At 40.1% G+C, this 25,742-nt stretch overlaps 1 protein-coding gene across 1 annotated transcript; it reads left to right on the top strand.

Annotated features, from left to right (window-relative positions):
• The first annotated feature begins 4,562 nt into the window (after positions 1 to 4,562).
• Positions 4,563 to 13,936, top strand: LOC113030610 (scavenger receptor cysteine-rich domain-containing group B protein). The gene is made up of 11 exons (XM_026182207.2): positions 4,563 to 4,803; positions 5,621 to 5,653; positions 6,261 to 6,299; positions 6,778 to 7,080; positions 7,182 to 7,250; positions 9,490 to 9,804; positions 10,055 to 10,123; positions 10,446 to 10,514; positions 10,749 to 11,063; positions 12,944 to 13,045; positions 13,153 to 13,936. Exons 1-11 carry the CDS (start codon positions 4,668 to 4,670, stop codon positions 13,467 to 13,469), a joined length of 1,767 nt encoding a protein of 588 aa, XP_026037992.1. The 5' UTR covers positions 4,563 to 4,667; the 3' UTR covers positions 13,470 to 13,936.
• The last annotated feature ends 11,806 nt before the right edge of the window (positions 13,937 to 25,742 follow it).

Raw genomic sequence — 25,742 nt, 5'->3', positions numbered from 1 at the left:
CATTCCATAATAAAATACAAAGGAATAAAACGTTAGCTCCATGAGTTTAGTTGCTACCGCAATTTTTAACGCATGATGATGACAACGACTAAAAATGGCATTTTAAATTATGGTTTTTCACCCATGTTAAAAACAGTTTGCACGCATGCAATTAGACTCTGAAAACCTTAATTTAACCTAACATTAATTTACAGGAAAAAAGCAAAAAAAGACCGAAAATATTAGCAAGATATGAGTGAATATTTATCTCCCCAGAAACTTGACTTCAAATGAAAGACAGTGCGCCTTTGAGCTGGATGTAAAATATTAGCTGCTTTTTGCTAGCAAATGACCCTTTCTTAACTTAAACTTAATGCATTTAAAAATGTGGTTCTGTGTGACTAACTTTTAACTCTTTAATTGTCATATTCATATTTGTTTGCTTCCCACCATATATGGGAAAGAAAAAGTTGCCAACAATAGATTTTCAAGACAAAGCAGTTGGTCACCTCAAAATATGTAGACTTGCTCTGTGTGTATGGTGATTGTTTCTTTGTCGTCTCTGAGAAGTTTGGAAAGTTAGCCTGGTGTAACTTAATCCTTATATTTTTGTTAAGCCACTGTTTTGGGTGCCACTCAAGGAAGGAGCCCTGAATTAGTCCTTGAAATCACAGACAAAGGCTATGAACAGCCAACATGTTTCTCTGCACCTCAGGAAGGAATTAGTCTTTGGCAGTAATTTGTTAACCTGCCCTATGATTCAGAGGCTCCGGGCATTTCCTTGTCAATACTCATATAACAGCAGTAGTTACAAAATATTTTCTGTATCCGAAATATAATCACAGAGTCACCTTAGCCAACTCACTTGGAGTGTTAGATATTAGATTAAGGAAGGTAGGCAGTAATTTGTGGGGGGAAAAAGAAAAAAGAAGCTTTTACATAATCTTTACCCAGAACATTCATCTAAGTTCCACACTGCACATAAGTTATGCCTTTGTAGCAAACAAACAGGCTTGTTTTTACCGTCATGCATACAAGAAGGTAAAGAGTGCTGTGCCTTATGCTTTCACTTATTTGTCAGTCATCAGCTTTCAGTGGGAATAATTGCCTCAAAATCCCGCAGCTCTCCTGTTTTAGAGCACCTCTGTGTGGGAGAGTCCTACATACACACACAGGACCTAAGCCAGAGCCTTGTCCCTCTCTGCAAGTGTGTGCAGGGATGAGTAGGACCACACCTTCTGAGAGCACTACCTGAAACTGGAGATGCGGGGGTACCAGTGAAGGGTTAGCTTTCATTGTCTTTGTCTTTTTTTTGCCCCTCCTGGTTCTTTTAAGCATAGACAGGTACAGGGCCTTTGACTATTAACATACAATGCTCTGGTATTTATTGTTTTACGTAATCTCTATCACTGAATCCAGGTACTTATAGTCAAGCAGGGTTAAGGAGATGAAAGACCTAAAACACGTAGCGCTGGATACTCTGAGCTCCCTGCCTCCATTTCTACGCAAACTTTCTGTATATTCCGTGTGACTTTTGGAATTAAGTTGCCAGCTATTTGTGCTCTGATGACATTTTTGTAGGTTTCTTTTGTCGGGAAGAAACCAATTTTATTTTTATTTAATTTTTTGTTGTGGGGCAAGATAATTTTTTACATCAGGTATGTATTTTTTTATATGAAATACTGAGTTTATATTGCTTTATTTCAAATGCTGTCTTTGATCATTATGACCATTTTTACATGAATCGAACTTGACAAGTCAGTGGATGTTAATGTCTTTAAATCTACCTTTTATCTGTCACTGAAGTGACCAATAAGTGTACATTGCTGTATCACTGTACATTGACACTGATCTCAGAACATTAAAATCATATAGTGTTAAATTTGTTGAGGTACTTTTCTCTAAGAGTTCTTTCTTCTTTCATAATTTGTCAGAAAAACTACAAAAGTATCACTTTTTAAATATCTACAGTGAGATTATATGTTGAAAAACCCACCAATTCTCTATTTCAATGGCACAAAAACGTCTCCGTTAAAGGGACTGACAGTGTTATTCTCTGCTTTTTCTCCGATATTAAGGGGTATTTTTGTGGGGCCGAGATCTTTCAGCTATTTCTGTGAGAAGGGAGGGGAAGCAGAGCTGACACAAAAGGCAACATTATTCCCCAGCGGATCTGCGCTACATCCTACCATGAATGGAGTATTGAAAAACATAACATTGGGGACTAGATTATTTTTCATCCCTCATAACTGAGCCATTTGTCCCAGAGTTTCAAGTGGTTTGTTGGTACAGTCTGCAAATGAGACAGCCGTGGTTCTCCAGTGCTGCGCTGGTGTTAAAATCCCCACCTCCCAATTGGATGTACAATGACTTCTCTGTGGGCTTCTGGCCTTTGGAACTGTACCTTTGGAGACAATGCAAATGGAACTGACCTGGATGAAAACATGTCAGTCCATAGTTTCTGCTTTTACGCTTTCTTGTCACTAAATGGCCTTGCGAAAGTGGTGTGTTAAATTTGCCTCGGCGAGCCCCCAAACGTTATATTTATACCGTAGAGCTGCTAAATATTTTAATGTCCCTCTCACATGCCTTTGTCTTTTTGCCTAACGCTCTCCAAGGAGACTAGAGGCGCCCCCACAGTGTCATCAGGTGCCTAAGCATTTTGGAGGTTTCTAGTGACAGATTGCAGGAAGCAGCGTTTTTGCCTGACGATGGGGACCACAGAAAGCAGAAATGTCTTTTTGTGCCCCCTAGGTCCGGAATGTCCACTATCTCGAGGGGCCAATATCAAATTCTCCCCTCATCATCCCCTAATACACATTCCTGTGTAAGGTCAGGGGGGATTCTGCATGAGCAAAGAGACAAACAACCACATGCTTCTAACAACACTTCTTGATTCTTTGCTTGAAAGCTCCATGAGAAATTTGGAATTGAGCAATTGCAAAATTCCTCATCACTGATGAAGAATTGAGTCTGCAAAATGAAAACAGGCTTCACACGCCAGTCCTATAACATCAAAGTGAACTGGATACTAAAAAAAAAAGTGATCAGGGTGTTTAATAAATTTATATGTTTGAATTATATAAACAGAACACAAACCTTCTGATCAGGCTGAAACTGATTTGAGCAGTTCAGGAAATTTAGGTCCAGCCTAAGCTAAATGCATCTACGACACAATTCGCTGGTGTTTCTATACTTAGCTGAAAACTGTGTTCCCTTCCAGTCCTGTTTTTAAGGAACAAATAAGTTTCACAGCACTCAGATTTTAGAAGTTTTTGCAATGCCCTTGTCTTTGTCCATAATAATTTTTCCTGTGAAATTAAAGTAAAATCCGGTGTCTCCTACTACTACTTTCTAAAAAGTAAAAGGGCACGATTTTGATTGAAACTATACTGTAACATACCATAACACAGTAATGTGCTGTTTGCATTTATTTTTCTTCAAAGACAACAGCACTGATATTAATAAAGCATACTACTATGCAAAACATTTTGTATTTTATTGTATTGTAAGTTAGAATATAAAACACCTTGAGGCGATTGGTTTTTAAAGCCTGGACTGTGAAATGAATAATGGCCAACGAATTATTTTAAAAATGGGGAGTTTATTGAACCATCTGACAACTTTGTTTTAAAAATTAATTAAATTTTAATTTCCATATATGATTTTTAATTTGTTTTTGTATTGCCACATCTGAGATTTATTTTTTTAAGTCCTTTAAAATTTTGTAAAAACAGTTTTTATTGTTAAATTTGTTTAAGTTTTTAAGGTGAAAAAATAATAACACTAATGATGAGGAAGTCTCCACTACTACTACAACTAGATGCGGAGGAGATATAAATAAACTTGAACTGGATTTTCAGTATAATGCTACTGTGCAGTTTATGTTGAAAATTTTAAACCTTTTTGCACCACTACTGTGCATCCTTATACATTTTTCTTTTAATTAATTTGCGGTACTAAATAAATGTCATTCATTTCAGTTTCTCAGTTCTGAAGAATGAAGGGTATTTAGAATCTGGTTACATTACTATCTGACGATGATTACTGAGTGATTTGTCGGTGAATCCCAATATTCTCTGCCTGATGGAAAACCCCTTGAAAAAATGACACAGGTATCCAACTGTGCTTGTAACACAAGACTTCTCCAGCTGCTGATAATGGTCACAAGCTAACCTTCCTCACTTTCAACTATGAGGGCAACAGATGTCATCCTGCTGCCAGATCTGACCACTGTGTCCATTTTGTGCTTACAAAACTGCAATGTAACACAACACTTTGTTGTCTATATTCTCCTTGTTGTTTTGGCAGTACCATTAATAGATGGTGCCATGTCCTGATATCTGTGAAACGTGGGTGGCTGTTTGAATGAAAACAGAGATTCCTCACATCCTTTTTGTGTCACTTAGGAAACAACCAGCGTCATGTGATTCCTGGGAAAGATTTTTGTCTGAGCTGTCCTCTTCTATCAGGCTTGACCTCAGACTACCATCAATACAATACCAACAGCTTCGGGCTTAATCAGTGAAAACAATCCAATACTACTAATTAGGCTTGTCTGAACCAAGATTAAAAACAGCTGGCTGCAATGTTGTAGTAGAAAAGTGTAGCCCACTGGTTACATCTCAACATTACGGGACACCAAATTAGAGGGACTGAGCGAGTGTGAATCTGTGTTTTGCAGGCGGATGGCCAGTCAGGGAGCCATGCGAGGCCAGCGCGTGGTGGAGAGTGAATGCAGGTGCTGGAACCCAGCCGTCTGGCTCCTGGTTTCTCTGCTGGGAACCCTCGTCTTGGTAGCCGTCAGCATTCTGTTGAGATTTGGTGAGTGCTTGGAAATGGGAGTACGTTCAATGAATTGCTGCACATAAGGGAAGACCGTTCACTCATGATGCTACCTGAATGTAATAATGCAGAAAGCTTTACTTCATGTCATGTGATAGTAGACAACAAATTATGTTTGTTCTGCATCATCATTGCTGTGCATTGTTGTCCATTACAATGTGACAAAAAGAAAAGCTTAAGGAGTTTATGCTTTTCTTTCAGATTCTCGGTGACCAGTTTTGGATAGAGCAGCTTATTAAATTATGTCATTTCCCATAGGGGACATATTCCCACTAACCAAAGGCTGGACTGTGGCTGTAAGAAGTCTAAAATCTTAAGTATGCTGTACACTTCCATTAGATTATTTTTTTTCAGTGAGTGCCTTCAACATACTGTCTAATCCATGAATTCACTTTGAGATTTGGGACATCTCCCAAAACAGAAAATGTTGCCATGGAGATGAATTGAGCCAGTTTGTGACACATGAGATGATTTCTTCTGTGCCACTGTTTAAGCACATTCGAGGCACTAATAATGCTCGAGAACCTGGTGTACTTGCAAGTAAACGCCCTGTAGATGAGTGCTTTTGTGTCCACAGCCACTACCTGGCCAGTGTTTCCACAGCAATAGTTGGTTAAAAGCCCTGCAGTTGATTTTGAAGTGAGACAAGATCAATTTGACTCACTGAATCAACACGTGGGCACAGCAACTTATTTAAATGTGCTGACAGCACATAACTGCTTTTGTCTCTGGACAGAGCCAACAGATGACGAAACGTGTGCCTCACTAACCTTTTAATTTTGTGCTTTAATTTCAGGGGACATCAAAATAAGCAGACGGGCTTTACCCGGTAAGTAACATCCAAGTTAATCGCCACTTACTTTTCTATTTCCTTGCGATCCGCTCTTCCAGAAAACAAATGCAAACCCTGCATGAGACCTTAGGTTTCATGTATGTTCATGTTTCAGAGTCACAAACACATGGGACCAGCCCGTGAAGTGACCCACATTGGGTGCAATGGTTATCTCTTTAGTGTCTTTGTTCGGTGCAGAAATCTGAGATATTGTATTAGTCTTCGGGCATAGACTGTCCTCCATCCATTGTGGGATGTAGCCTCACATCACAGGGTTGCACATGGACCCCTTGTGTTTTGCATAGCAATATATATACTTAAGCATGAAAATGCTTCAATGTAGTCAGCTTAATATAAAGTAAGCTGTACTTGATGAGAGTATTTGCAAAAGTTACAGCAGGATGCTAACATATTTCTGTAGCATCTGGTACAGTCTGAACAGGCCTGCTGTTGTGATTTCAGTCTGTCTCTCATGTTACAGGAAAATAGATATAGTAGATATAGTGTACAGTAACTATAGAACAACAAAAACCACCTTTCATCAAATAATTTAACCATACACTCTCACTTTCTTTCACATGTCCAATCCTCCCTTTGTTTTCAGACAGTGGCGTGCAAAGCCCAGTGAAGACGGAGTATCAAGGTAAGTTTGAAATAGACAGTGACCTCCACATCCAGTCCACACATTCACATCCATCTGGCAACAGCCTAAAACATTCGGGGTGAAAAAATTATCTGCATCCTAGTCACGTCATGAAAACCTATCAGCGTCTGGCTGTATGTCAGTGAAAGAAAGTACAGAAGGTAGCACAGCGCCTGGGGCTCTTTAAACAAGGTCACTTTCCCAGCTCTCCATTTCTCTAATCCCTACTTAATTGCTATATAACCTCCTATCCTCCTCCTGCATCCATTTCACTCACTTCCAAGGAGTCATGTGGCTTATTGATAGCCTTAATTTAGGATTAGACTTTTTTTTCCCAGAGGAATTTTTTCTTTCCTATTACCTGTCATTACATTAGAGCCTGGCCAGTCTCTTTTCTTCATATCAGAAGCACATGTTTTCAAAATGTCTCCTCTGAGAGAGAAAGCCTGACAAATATTTTCTGCTCATCTCTCTGAAGTACAACTGATGAATGGGCGGAGCAGGTGTGAGGGCAGAGTGGAGGTGCAATACAACGGCTCGTGGGGCACCGTGTGTGATGACGATTGGGACATGGTGGATGCAAATGTCGTGTGTCGTCAGCTGGGATGCGGGGTGGCTGTGGCGGTGTCCAGCAGCTCTAAGTTTGGACAGGGCACTGGGCTCATCATGTTGGATAATGTGGACTGCAGAGGAAGTGAAATGGAGCTCAGCCAGTGCCGTAGTCTGGGGTGGGGCATCCACAACTGTTACCACTATGAAGATGTGGGTGTCACCTGCAGAGGTAAAATACAAAATTCTAAGTGGATAAAACCCCAAGTGGGAGGAGGAAAAAAAGGAATAAACATAATGAAATTGCTGCTTTTCTTTTCATTCGGCCGCTAGAACCAACCTTGCTGGGGTTCAGAGGTCTTGAGGAACCCAGCACACCACCCCAGTCCATATCTGGTTTACGTAAGTGCCCTCTGCTTTTATGAAAATGAGACTGGTCTTCTGCCAGTGTATAGATAGATAGATTATTGAAACAGATACCTAACCCAGCAAAACATGAAAATTAATATAATAAATATGTCATGACTGACACTTTGTTCATATAAAAATTAAAGCTGCACTAATTTGTATACATAGGTCTATACAAAGTCATTTGTATGTGAGTGTGTTAACTCACTGTATTATAATCATTTACCTACAGAAAAATGATCCTCAAAACTGAAGTTTCTCTCTGTCTTGTAGAGACTTTCAGTTCATATTTGCTGTTTTACTGCACTTTTTGCTATTTGTCCTTCTCTCATGATGGATGTGGACCCAAATGCAGAAAACAAAAGCCATAACCTCTATTCCAGCATAGCAGGAGTCCAATAAGTGTCAAACAACAAAGTCCAAAACCAGGGAATACTCACAAGCAGCCATGCAGGAAAAAAACAGTGAACAAAAACAGCATGACACGACAGAGAACTAAGGCCAGCTGAGGCTTTAAATGCCAGGGACTAATCCTGGAAAAAACAACAGCTGGGGAAAATAAAGAACAGGTGAAACACATGAATGATAACAGCACAGGGGATATAAAACTTAATACCAAATACAGGAGAGAACTAACTTGCAAAGTAAAGCAGGACACGAGTGACAAACGGGGCACAGAGACAAAAACTCAAGTTAAACTGAAAGCAAAGAATAATATGAATAACCAATAACCATAAACTGAAAGAAAGATTATAGTAACAAGCCTAGAAAACAAACTCTAAACAAAACATAAAATATAGCACAAAGAACTAGATTAAAGCAACAACTCTAAACATATATGACACAGAAAACCCAGGTCATGGGATGACTAAAGGTTCAAATGAAACAAAAAACTGCTCAAACTTAAAGCATACTTAAACCCAAAAGAAAACTATGGACCATGACACTCCGAGCCCAAAGGGAGAACGAACTAAAACCAACAAATTGAATTCATCTGGTGGCCATAAGCATGCCTGCTTATATTACTCTGTTTTGGTTGGATGTGCAGCTGGCAGATGTGTGTGAATTTGAAATTGAATGTTTGATTACATAGCAGTGAGGGTTTTTTTGTTTTTCTCCATACCATAATGCACCCAAGCCAATCTATTGTCGTAGGTCTAAGCATCTAAACCAACAGGTGTGAAGATTAACTCCACACCTGTATGTGGAGTTAATCTTCAGGGGACAAAACTGATGAAATTGCTTTAAGCAAAAGATGCTGCACTGCCTCGCTGTTAAATAAGCAGATTAGGTTTTTCATATACTTACATCAGTGCAATACAAATTTTAAAAGTAATATATAAACAAACAAAGTATGACACAGACCACAGGGAACACCTTTAATTTATGTTGTATACTGTAAAGAATTCACCATCAGATCAGTTTTTCTTTAGATGATTTTCACGCCCTAATCAAATTGTTGCTGACAGGTGGTATGCCAGATGTTGCCACGAAATGCAAGGGCAGGTTGCATTAAAGAATGAACAATGGTTTATTTTGTCATTGTGCTCAGTCAAAAATGCGGGAAGACTTACAAAATGAACAACTTCATTAATCAAGGAACACAAATAGAACTGAAGCAATATATTATTTCAGTTCACCTTCAAAGACTTGTGGGATAATGGAAACTTTTGAACACGCCCCAAAGGCCTCATGAATTCCAGGCCATACCTATTGTTTGCTGGGTTTGCCTTTGTAGCAGTCATCCTCTTGTGTTTTCTTATAATCCCCCAAAGAATTGTGAGAGACCAAAAGAAGAAGAAGAAGAATTTAGTTAACAAGTTGACGTATCTAGCTACTTTTCCATTAACCACTATGTAACCCTGTGGGAATTGAGTAAAGGCCTCCAAATTCAGGGCTTTCTTAAATGATGGACACATAAGAATGGCTATTGTCTCCTTGTTTCTGTCCACAAAGAGGCATATGATGACAACATCTGTGCTTAGTGCAATATTAGATGTCAATTTAGCGCTTCACTTTTGGTTTTTCCTCTGCACTCTGTAGTGTGCATTGTATTGCCTTCTTTCTGTGTATCAGTGTCAAATCACAGCAGCTGCTGTTCCCTTTGATACCCCCAAAATGACATACATAGAGAATCTAATAAAAACTTACAGAGTATAAAAATATGCTCTGTAAAGAAAAAGCTTTATCAAGATTAGTGCCTACAAATCCCTCCCTCTCCTGCTTACTTTAGGAGATGGCACCATCCGTCTGATTAATGGACAGAACTCGTGCCAGGGCCGAGTCGAGATCTTCTACCAGGGAAACTGGGGGACAGTGTGCGATGATGACTGGGTACTCAACAATGCCAAGGTAGTATGCCAACAGAGTGGCTGCGGCAGTGCTGTCTCTGCACACACCAACTCCTACTTTGGCTACGGTACCGGGCTAATTCTTCTGGACAACGTCAACTGCCAGGGCACGGAGCAGGACCTGACTAAATGCAAGAGCCTGGGTTGGGGTAAACACAACTGTGGCCATCATGAGGACGCTGGGGTCACCTGCACCGGTACTCTTAGAACTGTCACATTAGCATGAGTAGCACACCTGCAACTAAGATATTAAGTTCACAATTACACTTTAGCATGATAGCCTGCCAGAGTGAAAGTTATGTTATGTAAGTGAAACTTATGGCAAAAATTTAGCAAGTATCAGAAAATCAGTCAGATTCATCTTAGCTGGACAGCAAAAATGTCTGCACAGAATTTAGTTGCATTTCATAAAGCACTGGTATAAATTTTATTTTTCACCCACTTTAGGGTCCACTACTATACCACCAGTAGCAACAGGGGCCCAGAGAGGGCCGTGGGGAACATTGAACACTGAAGGTAAAACGTACCATTCACTACACACTATATTCAACTTTGTGCAAACAAGCTCAGTCTGATTATTGCTTCTGTTCACCAGCCTGTTCCATTTGTTGTCCTGGGTTAATAATTAATAATAGGAACAAAATGTGCATTTTGATATATGACCAACAGGGTGAGCCATTCTTCCCCTGTTGATCATATACATGCTGCACCACAGTGCCACAAAACAAAGTGGTGCATGTGTTCCATAACCTAACCCTGCCATCATAAACGGGTTGTCTGGTGTATTCATGTATCAAGTAATTGTATTTTTTGTCTTCCCCTACAACTACACAAAAAGTTCCAGTCACCAAGTCACCAAGCACAACAACAACAGTTACAACAACAACAACAACCACCCAAACAAGAGGTAGCATTCTGTTTGATGTATAAAAATTAAGTGTGTGTGTGTGTGTGTGTGTGTGTGTGTGTGTGTGTGTGTGTGTGTGTGTGTGTGTGTGTGTGTGTGTGTGTGTGTGTGCGCGTGCGTGCGTGCGTGCGTTTTAGTATTGAACACTGTGCACCATCAGCAATGTAATCTACAAAGAAAAGAATTTCTAGTCTAAAATTGCAATAACGCATCCGTGTGTTTCGCCTCTTGCAGTTACGTCAGCCATTCGTGTGGTAAATGGCAACAGTAGCTGCCAGGGTCGTGTAGAGGTCCTCTACAAAAATGTTTGGGGGACAGTGTGTGATGATGACTGGGACATGCCCAATGCCAAAGTAGTGTGTAGGCAGCTTGGATGTGGCGCACCTATTGCAGCCAAGTCCAATGCCTACTTTGGCCACGGTTCAGGCCCAATCTTGCTGGACAATGTGGAATGTAGTGGATTTGAACTAGAGCTATCCCAGTGCTTCCACCTGGGGTGGGGTCAGCACAACTGTGGCCATCATGAGGATGCTGGAGTTATCTGCGCACGTAAGACCTTATTTATTTTCTCGCAGCACTAAACTAGGCTTCATTAAACATACACTTATAGCACGTGCATATACTGAACTTGGTAAATGTCTGTAATGTCTGTACTATTGTCATATGAACAATGTTGGGAAGGTTACTTTTAAAATGTATTCCACTACAGATTACAGAATACATGCCCCAAAATGTATTTCGTAACGTATTCCATTATGTTACTCAATGAGAGTAACGTATTCTGAATACTTTGGATTACCTATTATATTATCATGCTTTTTACAACTACATGAATGTACTATTGCTGTGTGAATTATTACTTTTACTGAATGTTACTCACCATACCAATACCGATTAGATTTTTTTAAAATCTTAATATAAAATGAGTAACAGTAGGGTGGACATTAGGTAAGGCTGCACTTTTTGCAGCGATCTCGTATAGAAAACTGTTTCACACGTATATAAAACAGGTCCACGGCTCTGAACCGTAGTAAAGGGACCTCTGGGTTCCGTGTCAGGCTTGTAGATGAAAACTAGCTTTACTTTGTTGTCTGGGTCAACCTTGCTAGCGAGAGACAGAGAGAGGCGTTGAAAGGCTGCTTCAATAGAATATTTTATTTTGGAGAAAAACACGAAAAAGGTGTACAGTCGAGTCTTAATAGCTTACTTACAACTGGGCTCGTCAGGCACTCTTTTTGGCTGCAGTGGTTATTATTATATTTGCATGCTTCCATCACCCGCTTCTGGTCGGTGACAGCTCATGCTTTTTGACTCTCCTTTTTCTCCCTCCCTCGCTCACAGACACATAACGGGTATGGCAGTCGATTCTCCCTGCAGCACGGACTACACTGCCCATGAGGCTACATTCTTTAGGGCGATGCCTGTAACACTCTGCCTATTGCCTTCATATTAAATCATTTTTGTGAATAATTTTTAAAAATATTTCTTCACGTCATTATGCGGGCCGCAAGTAGGTGTGACATGGGCCGCGAGATTGAGACACAGACATTAGAGCATCTTAATGCGTGTTTTGTCAAAAATAGAGAGGCTATAGTTAGGCATAGCCAAACATATGAAACAGGAAAATACCGCCGTGTAATCCCTTTATTTCAGCAAAGTAACTGTATTCTGAATACCACCTTTTTAAATGGTAACTGTAAAGGAATACAGTTACTCATATCTTGTATTTTAAATACGTAACGGCGGTACATGTATTCCGTTACTCCCCAACACTGCATATGAACATATGAATGATTTCTGGCTTTGCGGGAACTTCATGAGTTCCCCTAAAAGCCCATACCACCTATGTATCTAGTCATCTACACCCGCCCTGCTGGGCTGGCCAGTTGCAATGCATGACTATAGTACTTTGAGGACGAAACAGCCCAGAGAGCATGAAAAACAGTGGATGAGTCAAGGCACATCAGCGTCACTGAATGCCTCCATGCCAAATATGACTTCTTTCAGGCTAAATCAAAAGCACAAATATCCTCTTTTATATGTACTGTAAATCCTTGGTTCCAAATTAATCAGGAAATGTTTTAATGCAGTTTCTTTTTAACAGTAGCAGTTGCTTTGAGTAGTTTTGCCTTTAGTAAGTAATTAGAACAGATAAAGGGGTGTAATTTGTGCAAACATCTTTACAAAAACATAGTCTGTTATAAACAGACTGTTATAAACAGACTTTGCAGAGGCAATATCTTGATGAAATTGCCTCTGCAAAGTCTGTGTCTGGGTTATTGGCTTCTAGGAACAGAAGAAGCAAACAGGTTTCTTATAAGTCATTAAAATCCCTGTTAGATAAGTGTGATATTACTTTTGTGACCTAATATTCAATGACTATTCCTTGAATACATGAACATAATTCTCTCTTCTCTGTTTCCCCTTAGCTTTTGACCCCCAGTTTTTTGATCTTGCAAGTGTGCGTGAATTCAGAGTAACAGAAACAATACCAACAACCACCACCGCAACCACCACACAACCACCTGAAGGTAAGTCACATATACCCTCAGTTATTTCACAATAATGTCACCTTCCTCTGGACTGATTCTCAGAAGCAATCAATGCTCAAAGTTTAAAAGAATTGTTTTTTATGTAGGTTTGGTAAGACTGGTGGGTGGCCAGCACCGGTGTGAGGGTCGAGTGGAAATGTACTTGAATTCAGGATGGGGCACAGTGTGCGATGATGCCTGGGACCTCCCAGATGCCCAGGTGGTGTGCCGTCAAGTGGGCTGCGGTGAAGCCATAGCAGCTCGGGGAGAAGCTTACTTTGGGCCCGGCACGGGAACAATCCTGCTAGACAACCTCAAGTGCAGAGGTACTGAGAGATCCCTGCAGAGCTGCTCCCATATATCCTGGAATGTACACAACTGCGACCACTCTGAAGATGCTGGTGTCACCTGCTCGCCATCATGATTTCAGCAGAACCGCACTCCCACCAACATGTGTTAGGATGTGGGTGTACCGTCCTCGGACTTGTGTACATTATGTAAATAACAGCTGACACATTGCTGAAGTAATATTCCACCATCACCAACATAAGTAACAGTTAATATGCCATTCCATGATTATATTCTATAACTATATAAGCCTATTAAGCACTTTATAAATATATTATGTAAAACAAAATGTACACAATTGTTTGATAAATGAAGAAAAGTAAAGCTTTTAACTGTCTGTCTTTCTGTTTTTGTTAAAATATATACTGTACATGTTATTTTTCACTTAAGGAATATACTTGAGGAAGTCTGTGGATTAAAGCTATTTTTACAGAACAGCCTCTGCTCCACAATCCACAAATATGTATGATATAACATAAATGACACTGTATACTATAATCTATAACACTGAAATACACATAAATAAATGTGGTATAGCTTGTATATACATGAAATAACTGTGCTTTTATTCCATAATTATTTATATATATATATATATATATATATATATATATATTAGGGGTGCAATGATATTCATATTGATATTGAACCGTTCCAGTCGGGCTACCAAAATTTATCTCTGCCCTGCCCGTCGGCCTATTGTAGGAAGGAAAAATATATGTCAATGCTTTTGCATTGTTTCGGAAATGTAGCTGGGTAATTATGTCATTGGCATCGGTGAGCCACTGTCAATATGTGACATATTGAAATCGCGTTTGAATTTGCGCTGGGTTTTTTGCTTTCACTTTGCAATCGCGCGAACTGTGTATAGAGAGCGACAGCACTGATTGGTGAGTGATGATAATTTGCGCACCAATTCCTCTGACATAGTCTTATCAATCGTTAGCTTACTATGCAAACATGACAAGTGAACTCTCCCACAGCAAGCTTAAACATGTGAGAGGTTGATCGCGCAGAGAATCGCTGAGCGTTATGTGAGTGCGCGTGTAAAAGCAGCAGGATATATATTTTAGTTCTGCTGAGCCAAATAAGACAGGTCAGGGTGAAGAAGTGACAGCCAAAGAAAAGCTTACCACAAAACGGAAAAGTTATCAGGCCCTGATGGGTTAGGGAATGAGTTTTATAAATACTTTAAGATCAAATTAAGTCCATATCTATTTAAATTATATAACCATGCATACAAAATGAGCACCCTACCTCCAACATTGAATGAAGCAACTATTATAGTACTTCCAAAAAAAGGCAAAGCATTGGAGGAAGTGGGATCATATAGACCTATTTCTCTATTAAATTCTGATCAAAAAATTCTGGCTAAAATACTAGCGAGTAGACTTAATACAGTAATAGATAAATTGGTGCATTCAGACCAAACAGGTTTCATTCCAAACAGGAGTTCTTTTAATAATCTTCGACGTCTATTTAATATAATCTATTCCCCCAAGGTACAACAGGACCTACTTATACTTAGCTTGGATGCCGAAAAGGCATTCGATCATGTGGAGTGGTCCTACCTCTTTGCAGTCCTAGAAAAATTTCAACTGGGACAAGATTTCATCTCTTGGATAAAACTACTTTACAATAATCCCACAGCCAGAATTCTTACAAATCAGACATTATCAACTCAGTTTAAACTCAGCAGAGGTACAAGACAAGGATGCGCTCTTAGTCCATTATTATTTGCCCTGGCTTTGGAACCCTTAGCACAAACAATTCGAACCCATATGGATATACACGGTTATGATACAACATACACTTCTAATTCTATATCGCTTTATGCTGACGACATATTATTATACATAACAAAACCATTAATATCCCTCCCAGCAATTCTCTCCGTGATTGATAAATTCAGTACTTTCGCAGGCTACAAGATTAACTGGGGAAAAAGCGAAATACTGCCCATTAAATTAGAGAATAAACAATGGCTTACATCTTTCCCATTTAAAATAACCTATGAAAAAATCACTTACTTGGGCATTACAATACCAAAAAAACACAGCTCCCTAATGAAAGAGAATTTTCTTCCCTTACTGGAGAAACTTAAAAATAACATTCAGTACTGGAGGACACTTCCTATTTCTTTAATAGGGAGAGTGAATTCAATAAGAATGGTATTCCTCCCGCAGTATTTGTATCTGGTTCAAAACATCCCAATTTTCTTGCCCAAATCTTTTTTTAAAAAGATGGACGCCATCATTATGCCATTTATATGGAATTATAAAACACATAGAATAAAAAAAGACCACTTATGCAAACATAGATCCCTTGGTGGACTTACACTACCTAACTTTATGTACTACTACTGGGCATCAAATTTAAGAATAATTTCCCTTCTATTGGATGACACAGCAATACTCCCTAACGGCTTACAGATGGAGCGGGAGGATTGCCTTCCTTACTGTGTTGGTGGAATACTACTCTCTCCTATTCTTTTGACAAACTCATATTACAATTCGAATCCAGTGATTTATAATACCGTACAAATTTGGAGACAAATAATTAAGCACTTCAAATTGAAAAAACTATCAATGTGTACATCCATTACAGCTAACCCCTCTTTCCTTCCATCATGTGTAGACGGAGCTTTCAATATATGGCAGGAATTGGGAATTTGTAAATTAAAAGATTTATACCTAAATGATACTTTTATGTCATTCCAACATTTAAAAGATAGATTTGGATTGCCTCACAGTCATTTTTTTAGATATCTTCAACTAAGAGACTATATCCGTACATACCTGCCACAATTTGAAAACATATCGTCCGATCCTTTGGACAGATGTCTTAGTGATGGAAGGGGGTTTGAACAGAGAATTTCATTATTTTATAATTCAATACAGGAGATGAGTATACCTTCAACTACTTCAATCAAAGAGGAGTGGGAAAAAGATTTTGGGACTCTCCTATCAGAAGATTTCTGGCAGGAGGCCTTACACAACATAAATACGCCTTTTATTAATTCCCGTCACTGTTTAATTCAGTACAAAATTATACACAGACTACACTATTCAAGGGAAAAACTTCACAAAATGTATCCAGAGTGTTCCCCCCTCTGTGAAAAATGCAAGATACACTATGGAAATCTGTTACATTGTTTTGCACTATGTCCAAGGCTTCAGGGTTTTTGGTATGATATTTTTACTTATATGTCTAATATTTTTAAAAGTAAGATTGAACCAAATCCGACAGTAATCATCTTTGGGATTTCCAACGAAACACAAAATTTACAACACTCTCAAAAAAGGTTTATGGCATATGCTTTGATTATTGCAAAGAAATTGATCCTGCAGCTTTGGAAAGGCAATGAGACTCCTGTATTAAAAATGTGGCTTACTGAACTTATAAACACTCTTCACCTTGAAAAAATAAGATATAGTATGAATGACAATGTAAAAGATTTTGAATTAATCTGGCACCCTTTACTTATATACCTTGGGAAAATATAAAACTTTGTTTACTTGTTTCTCTTCCCTTTTGCCGACAGCCGGGGTATTGGGACCCCTTATGGGTGACTGCGGGTTTTTTTTTTATTTTTATTTTTATTATTATTTTTTTTTATTTTTATTTTTTTTGTTGGTGTTGTTTAATTATTTGCCTTGTTAGTTTAGAAAAAAAGGAGCATAAGTTATGTTATGTCAATTTGTAAAAACTACAATCATGATACTTGCTCTCAATAAAAATATTTGAAACAAAACGGAAAAGTTATGACAAATCAGACTATAAGGCAAAAAGAAAGTGCAGCTTTATGGTTTCATGGACAAAAGAATTTCTGTGGCTGCAATATGACAAGCTAAATAACCAGGGCTGCACATAAGTGGTCTGCAGGTGCGCATTCGCTGTCAAAATAAAAAAGATAAACAAGATAAGAAATTTCAACGCGTGTTTGCGTACATAAGATTTTCAGGAGGAGGACAGACATTTGTTTAGAACTCTTAAAGATGTCGAAGAAGCTCCTTTAAGCAATTACTGTGATGTTCCTCCACCTCCAAAGAAATGTCAGAAGGAGTCCGAACCACAAAAGAAGCGTGTATTCTCGGAAAAGTAGTTGCAGGAAGTGAGCTGGCTTCAAACAAATGATGAACGCACAGAGATGTGGTGCGGAATGTGCCGTGAAAATTTAATAAATGACAAATTAAAAAGGCATGAACATTTTTTTTGTATCAAAAAAATATCGAACCGTGACACCAAAGTATCGAACCGAACCGAACTGTGAATTTTGTGTATCGTTGCACCCCTAATACATATATATATATATTTTAGGGGTGCAACGGATCAAAACGGTTCAGATCGGATCACGGTTTTAAGTCACGGATAGGATCAATTTTTGGATATAGGGCAGTACAGTCTTTGTATCTACCACTCAATTCAATTCATTTGAATTTTATTTATAAAGCGCCAAATCACAACAACAGTCGCCTCAAGGCACTTTATATTGTAAGGTAGACCCTACAATAATACATTATACTCATTATATTGCACTCTGCTGTGATATAATGAGCTGTCATGGTCACGTAGCTTTCCGTTGCCCTGGAGATCCACCCATTTGTAGTAGTTATGGCAACAGAAGATGCCTGGGACAGTTCAGCCACAACTTAAATCTTTTCCTGCTCATACCTGCTTGGAACAATCTTGCCACTAAAGTAGGCGCGAACGGGATATCATAGCGTGGCTCAAGCACGTTCATCATAGTTTAAACCCCTTGTTTTGCACAACAGAATACGGACTCCCGTCTGCAGCTAAACACCCCAATAGCTTTTGTAATAGCTTTAGCACGGTCGGATTCGGCAGCAAAGGGCTGCTTAAATACGGCAAACTCCTCTGCTCCTCCACTTGGACCACTAGCACTGGCCATAACTATCGCTTGACAGACCCACCACGTGCACGATACACATACTTTTTTTCCTTCTTTTTCGAATCTTCGGATCACGTGCGTGCCGAACCGTGGAGTGGGATCGGTTCGGATTAGGGATTATGGATCAACTGTGATCCGTTGCACCACATATATATACATATATATACATATATACACACATATATACGTATATATAGCAGATGACTCGTAATCTGGAGAGGAAATGGCGTGTCACAAATTTAGAGGATCATCATTTAGCCTGGAGAAATAGTTTGCTGTTTTATAAGAAAGCCCTCTGCAAAGCCAGAACATCTTACTATTCATCACTGATTGAAGAAAATAAGAACAACCCCAGGTTTCTCTTCAGCTCTGTAGCCAGGCTGACAAAAAGTCAGAGCTCTTTTGAGGCAACCATCCCTTTAACGTTAACTAGTAATGACTTCATGAACTTCTTCACAAATAAAATTTTTATCATTAGAGAAAAAATTACCAGTAATCATCCCACAGATGTAATATTATCTACAGCTACTCTTAGTACCATTGATGTTAAGTTAGACTCTTTTTCTCCAATTGATCTTTCTGAGTTAACTTCAATAATTACTTCCTCTAAACCATCAACGTGTCTTTTCCTGCCATTAATTAATTAATGCTTCGATCTTAAATATGATCAACCTATCTCTAATAATCGGCTATGTACCACAGGCCTTCAAGCTGGCTGTAGTTAAACCTTTACTCAAAAAGCCATCTCTAGACCCAGCAGTCTTAGCTAATTATAGGCCAATCTCCAACCTTCCTTTCATATCAAAAATCCTTGAAAGAGTAGTTGTCAAACAGCTAACAGATAATCTGCAGAGGAATGGCTTATTGGAAGAGTTTCAGTCAGGTTTCAGAGCTCAGCACAGCACAGAAACAGCTTTAGTGAAGGTTACAAATGATCTTCTTATGGCCTCTGACAGTGGACTCATCTCTGTGCTTGTCCTGCTAGACCTCAGTGCAGCGTTCGATACTGTTGATCATAATATCCCATTAGAGCGATTAGAACATGCTGTAGGTATTACAAGTACTGCGCTGCAGTGGTTTGTATCATATCTATCTAATAGACTCCAATTCGTGCATGTAAATGGAGAGTCCTCTTCACACACTGAGGTTAATTATGGAGTTCCACAGGGTTCAGTGCTAGAACCAATTCTGTTTACATTATACATGCTTCCCTTAGGCAGTATCATTAGAAGACATAGCATACATTTTCACTGCTATGCAGATGACACCCAGCTCTATCTGTCCATGAAGCCAGATAACACACACCAATTAGTTAAACTGCAGGAATGTCTTAAAGACATAAAGACCTGGATGGCCGCTAACTTTCTGCTTCTTAATTCAGATAAAACTGAGGTTATTGTACTCGGCCCTGAAAAGCTTAGAAATATGGTATCTAATCAGATTCTTACTCTGGATGGCATTACCTTGGCCTCCAGTAACGCGGTGAGGAACCTTGGAGTCATTTTTGACCAGGACATGTCCTTCAACGCACATATTAAACAAATATGTAAGACTGCTTTCTTCCATTTGCGCAACATCTCTAAAATTAGAAATATCCTGTCTCAGAGTGACGCTGAAAAACTAGTTCATGCATTTATTACTTCCAGGCTGGACGACTGTAATTCATTATTATCAGGATGTCCAAAAAACTCACTGAAAAGCCTTCAGCTAATCCAAAATGCTGCAGCAAGAGTGCTGACAGGGACTAGAAAGAGAGAGCATATTTCTCCTGTTTTGGCTTCCCTTCATTGGCTTCCTGTTAAATCCAGAATTGAATTCAAAATCCTGCTCCTCACATACAAGGTCTTAAATAATCAGGCCCCATCTTATCTTAATGACCTTGTAGTACCATATCACCCTATTAGAGCGCTCCGCTCTCGCTCTGCAGGCCTACTTGTTGTTCCTAGAGTATTTAAAAGTAGAATGGGAGGGAGAGCCTTCAGTTTTCAGGCCCCTCTTCTGTGGAACCAGCTTCCAGTTTGGATTCAGGAGACAGACACTATCTCTACTTTTAAGATTAGGCTTAAAACTTTCCTTTTTTCTAAAGCATATAGTTAGGGCTGGACCAGGTGACCCTGAATCCTCCCTTTGTTATGCTGCAATAGATGTAGGCTGCCGGGGGATTCCCATGATGCATTGAGTTTTTCCTTTCCAGTCACCTTTCTCACTCACTATGTATTAATAGACCTCTCTGCATTGAATCATATCTGTTATTAACCTCTGTCTCTCTTCCACAGCATGTCTTTTATCCTGTCTTCCTTCTCTCACCCCAACCGGTCGCAGCAGATGGCCGCCCCTCCCTGAGCCTGGTTCTGCCGGAGGTTTCTTCCTGTTAAAATGGAGTTTTTCCTTCCCACTGTCGCCAAAGTGCTTGCTCATAGGGGGTCATATGATTGTTGGGTTTTTCTCTGTATCTATGAAGCGCCTTGAGGCGACTTTTGTTGTGATTTGGCGCTATATAAATAAAATTGAATTGAATTGAATTATTAGGGCGATTAGAACATGCTGTAGGTATTACAGGTACTGCACTGCAGTGGTTTGTATCATATCTATCTAATAGACTCCAATTTGTGCATGTAAATGGAGAGTCCTCTTCACACACTGAGGTTAATTATGGAGTTCCACAGGGTTCAGTGCTAGGACCAATTCTGTTTACATTATACATGCTTCCCTAGGCAGCATCATTAGTAGACATAGCATACATTTTCACTGCTATGCTGATGACACCCAGCTCTATCTGTCCATGAAGCCAGATAACACACACCAATTAGTTAAACTGCAGGAATGTCTTAAAGACATAAAGACCTGGATGGCCGCTAACTTTCTGCTTCTTAATTCAGATAAAACTGAGGTTATTGTACTTGGCCCTGAAAAGTTTAGAAATATGGTATCTAACCAGATTCTTACTCTGGATGGCATTACCTTGGCCTCCAGTAACGCTGTGAGGAACCTTGGAGCCATTTTTGACCAGGACATGTCCTTCAACGCACATATTAAACAAATATGTAAGACTGCTTTCTTCCATTTGCGCAACATCTCTAAAGTTAGAAATATCCTGTCTCAGAGTGACGCTGAAAAACTAGTTCATGCATTTATTACTTCCAGGCTGGACTACTGTAATTCATTATTATCAGGATGTCCAAAAAAACTCACTGAAAAGCCTTCAGCTAATCCAAAATGCTGCAGCAAGAGTGCTGACAGGGACTAGAAAGAGAGAGCATATTTCTCCTGTATTGGCTTCCCTTCATTGGCTTCCTGTTAAATCCAGAATTGAATTCAAAATCCTGCTCCTCACATACAAGGTCTTAAATAATCAGGCCCCATCTTATCTTAATGACCTTGTAGTACCATATCACCCTATTAGAGCACTTCGCTCTCGCACTGCAGGCCTACTTGTTGTTCCTAGAGTATTTAAAAGTAGAATGGGAGGGAGAGCCTTCAGTTTTCAGGCCCCTCTTCTGCGGAACCAGCTTCCAGTTTGGATTCAGCAGACAGACACTATCTCTACTTTTAAGATTAGGCTTAAAACTTTCCTTTTTGCTAAAGCATAATAGTTAGGGCTGGACCAGGTGACCCTGAATCCTCCCTTAGTTATGATGCAATAGACGTAGGCTGCCAGGGGATTCCCATGATGCATTGAGTTTTTCCTTTCCAGTCACCTTTCTCACTCACTATGTATTAATAGACTTCTCTGCATTGAATCATATCTGTTATTAACCTCTGTCTCTCTTCCACAGCATGTCTTTATCCTGTCTTCCTTCTCTCACCCCAACCAGTCGCAGCAGATGGCCGCCCCTCCCTGAGCCTGGTTCTGCCAGAGGTTTCTTCCTGTTAAAAGGGAGTTTTTCCTTCCCACTGTCGCCAAAGTGCTTGCTCATAGGGGGTCATATGATTGTTGGGTTTTTCTCTGTATCTATGAAGCACCTTGAGGCGACTTTTGTTGTGATTTGGCGCTATATAAATAAAATTGAATTGAATTGAATATATACATATATATACGTTTAAACACTCAACAAAAATATAAACGCAACACTTTTGTTACTGCTCCCATTCCCCATGGGATGGACGTAGAGACCTAAAATTCATTCCAGATACACAATATAACCATCCCTCCCAAACAGTGGTCACAAATCAGTCCAAATGTGTGGTAGTGGGCACATCTGCTATATTGAGATAATCCATCCCACCTCACAGGTGTGCCACATCAGGATGCTGATCTGACATCATGAGTAGTGCACAGGTGTACCTCAGACTGCCCACAACAAAAGGCCACCCTGGAATGTGCAGTTTTTTGCGCTATTGGGGGTCTGGGGACCCAGAACCGGTCAGTATCTGGTGTGACCACCATTTGCCTCATGCAGTGCAACACATCGTCGCATGGAGTCTATCAGATTGTCAATTGTGGCCTGTGGAATGTTGGTCCACTCCACTTCAATGATTGTGCGAGGTTGTTGGATATTCGTGGGAACTGGTACACGCTGTCGTATACGCCGGTCAAGCATATCCCGAACATGCTCAATGGGTGACATGTCCGGTGAGTATGCTGGCCATGCAAGAACTGGGACATTCCCAGCTGCCATCTGCCCTGAACAATGTGAACCATGATTCATCTGTGAAGCGCACACCTCTCCAACGTGCCAGACGCCATCGAATGTGAGCATTTTCCCACACAAGTCTGTTACGGCGACGAGCTGGAGTCAGGTCAAGACCCCGATGAGGACGACGGGCATGCAGTTGAGCGTCCCTGAGACGGTTTCTGACAGTTTGTGCAGAAATTGTTTGGTTGTGCAAACCAATTGTTCCAGCAGCTGTCTGGGTGGCTGGTCTCAGACGATCTTGGAGGTGAACCTGCTGGATGTGGAGGTCCTGGGCTGGTGTGGTTACACGAGGTCTGCGGTTGTGAGGCCGGTTGGATGTGCTGCCATATTCTCTGAAACGCCTGTGGAGACGGCTTATGGTTGAGAAATGAACATTCAATGCACGGGCGACAGATCTGGTTGACATTCCTGCTGTCAGCATGCCAATGCACGCTCCCTCATTGCTTGTGGCATCTGTGGCATTTTGCTGTGAGACAAAACTGCACATTCCAGGGTGGCCTTTTGTTGTGGGCAGTCTGAGGTACACCTGTGCACTACTCATGATGTCAGATCAGCATCCTGATGTGGCACACCTGTGAGGTGGGATGGATTATCTCAATATAGCAGATGTGCCCACTACCACACATTTGGACTGATTTGTGACCACTGTTTGGGAGGGATGGTTATATTGTGTATCTGGAATGAATTTTAGGTCTCTACGTCCATCCCATGGGGAATGGGAGCAGTAACAAAGGTGTTGCGTTTATATTTTTGTTGAGTGTATGTATATATATATATATATATATATATATATATATATGGGGTCACACTCTGACCACACACACACACACAACGCACAGGCAAGGTATTCTTTGTTTGTATGTAGACGTCATATGTTAATGAACCCATGTATCAACAAGAAAAGATTTTTAGAATATCAACAAATTAAATCCATAGTAAAAAAGAAATTTAAACTGGGTCAAGTTTAACTACAAACACCACCAAGTGTGGTTCAATTTCTTACTCTTAAAACCCCCAAATTACTTTCCAAAATATACAGAATGCTTTCTAAAACTGATGAATCAATATCACTTCCTATTGCAAAATGGGAAGCGGATTTATCAGTTAACTTAGACCTAAACTTCTGGTCTCAGATTTGCTTAAAAACCTTTCATCTAATTAGAAATCCCAGTCTTCAATTAATTCATACAAAATATTACATAGAGTGCACTATACAGGTCATCGGATGTTCAAGATGGGCTTTACATCTACCAACAACTGCTCACACTGCCAAACCAAACACTTATATCCACGCTCTTTGGTTCTGTCCACCAGTTCAGAAGTTTTGGCGCGAGATATGTGAAGACTTATCAAAGTGTCTGAAATGTAACATTCCAACTTCCCCCTTAGTGTGTTTGTTGGGCAGCTTAGATAATGTCACTTCAGAAAAGAATATAGCCCATATGGTTTTCACTGCCCTATGCATAGCCAAGAAAACTGTCCTCATGAACTGGAAAAATAAAAATAATCTTAATTCTAACCAATATAGAAATTATCTATTAGATTACATTAGTCTTGATACAGCCTCTGCCACCACATCAGATCAATTGCTCTGGGCTCCTGTGATCAGCTCCATCACCTAGTGGGGGTGGGGGGGTCATAGTTTGGTCCCGCCTTCACTGTTGTGATTGGTGTGGGGGTAGGGACATGCTTAGGGCGTCGGGGGGTTCCCCGGAGGCATCTTCCTTGGGGGGCTCAACCCGGGGTAGCGGTCATGGCCAATTAGGGGCTCTGTTGGCTCTTAGGTGACGGTTTCCTCGTGGCTGTGTGCAGCGGGGCTAGGGGAGGGTCTGTGCTGACGGACGTGGGTTACTGACCTGGTAGCCTGGCTGCCCCTGGGTGGGTCCGGGATGGGTGTGAGGTTCTGGGGGTGCTCCGTCTCTGGGCTGGGGAAATGGCATATCCATGGTAAATAAGGTAGTCACATAAACTGATCATAACTGTATCTTAATATTAGAAACCATATTAGATTAATTTAGTTGTGAAAAAACATGTACATAAAATAAAAAAGTTCTAATTTACTGGTGTTGGCCAGAGGGGCTGATGGCGCGTTATGGCAGCCTCGCTTCTGTCAATCTGCCCCTGGGCAGCTGTGGCTACAACTACAACTGTAGCTTGCCTCCACCAGTGTGTGAGAGTGAATGAATAGTGGCATTGTAAAGAGCTTTCGGTGCCTATATAAATCCAATCCATTATTATTATTACTTTATCAGATAGACGACTTCTGAAAATGACTCGCCAGTCAGTCCTGAAGACAGTAAATCGGACTTTTTGATTTTTCAATCTTGGTATGACTTGAATATCTATAACACGATCACCTTTATATCTTGATGCATGCTCATAAGATTGGGGAAACCTGTAGTCAGCTGAGACTGGGGAAGTCACTTGGATGAGTGACGTTTTCTCCCACTGAAATGGTATATCTAGATGAACAAAATAAACTTTTTGGGATCACCTTTATAGATACTGATGTTACACAGCCTGTAACCCTGTTACCCTGTACACGTGTATGGAGAACATTAGCTGTATATAGGAATATAACAATATATAATGAGGAAATATTGCACTGTGTCACACTCTACATTCTTATTTGACTGCAGTTTATGTAGAAGGAGGACCCTGGCGCCCTTTTAACCCGTTTTTGTGTACCATGTTCTTATCAAAGAGTCTTCAATCAGTCTTTTTAGATAATGAAACAAAGCATCTCTATTAGATAGGGAAATTAGATCAATTAGGCCCTTGTTATAGCTGCTTTTGTGTT

This window comes from Astatotilapia calliptera, chromosome 10 (assembly GCF_964374335.1).
Source record: "Astatotilapia calliptera chromosome 10, fAstCal68.1, whole genome shotgun sequence".
Lineage (NCBI taxonomy): Eukaryota > Metazoa > Chordata > Actinopteri > Cichliformes > Cichlidae > Astatotilapia > Astatotilapia calliptera.
This window is presented reverse-complemented; position numbering and strand designations above follow the sequence as displayed.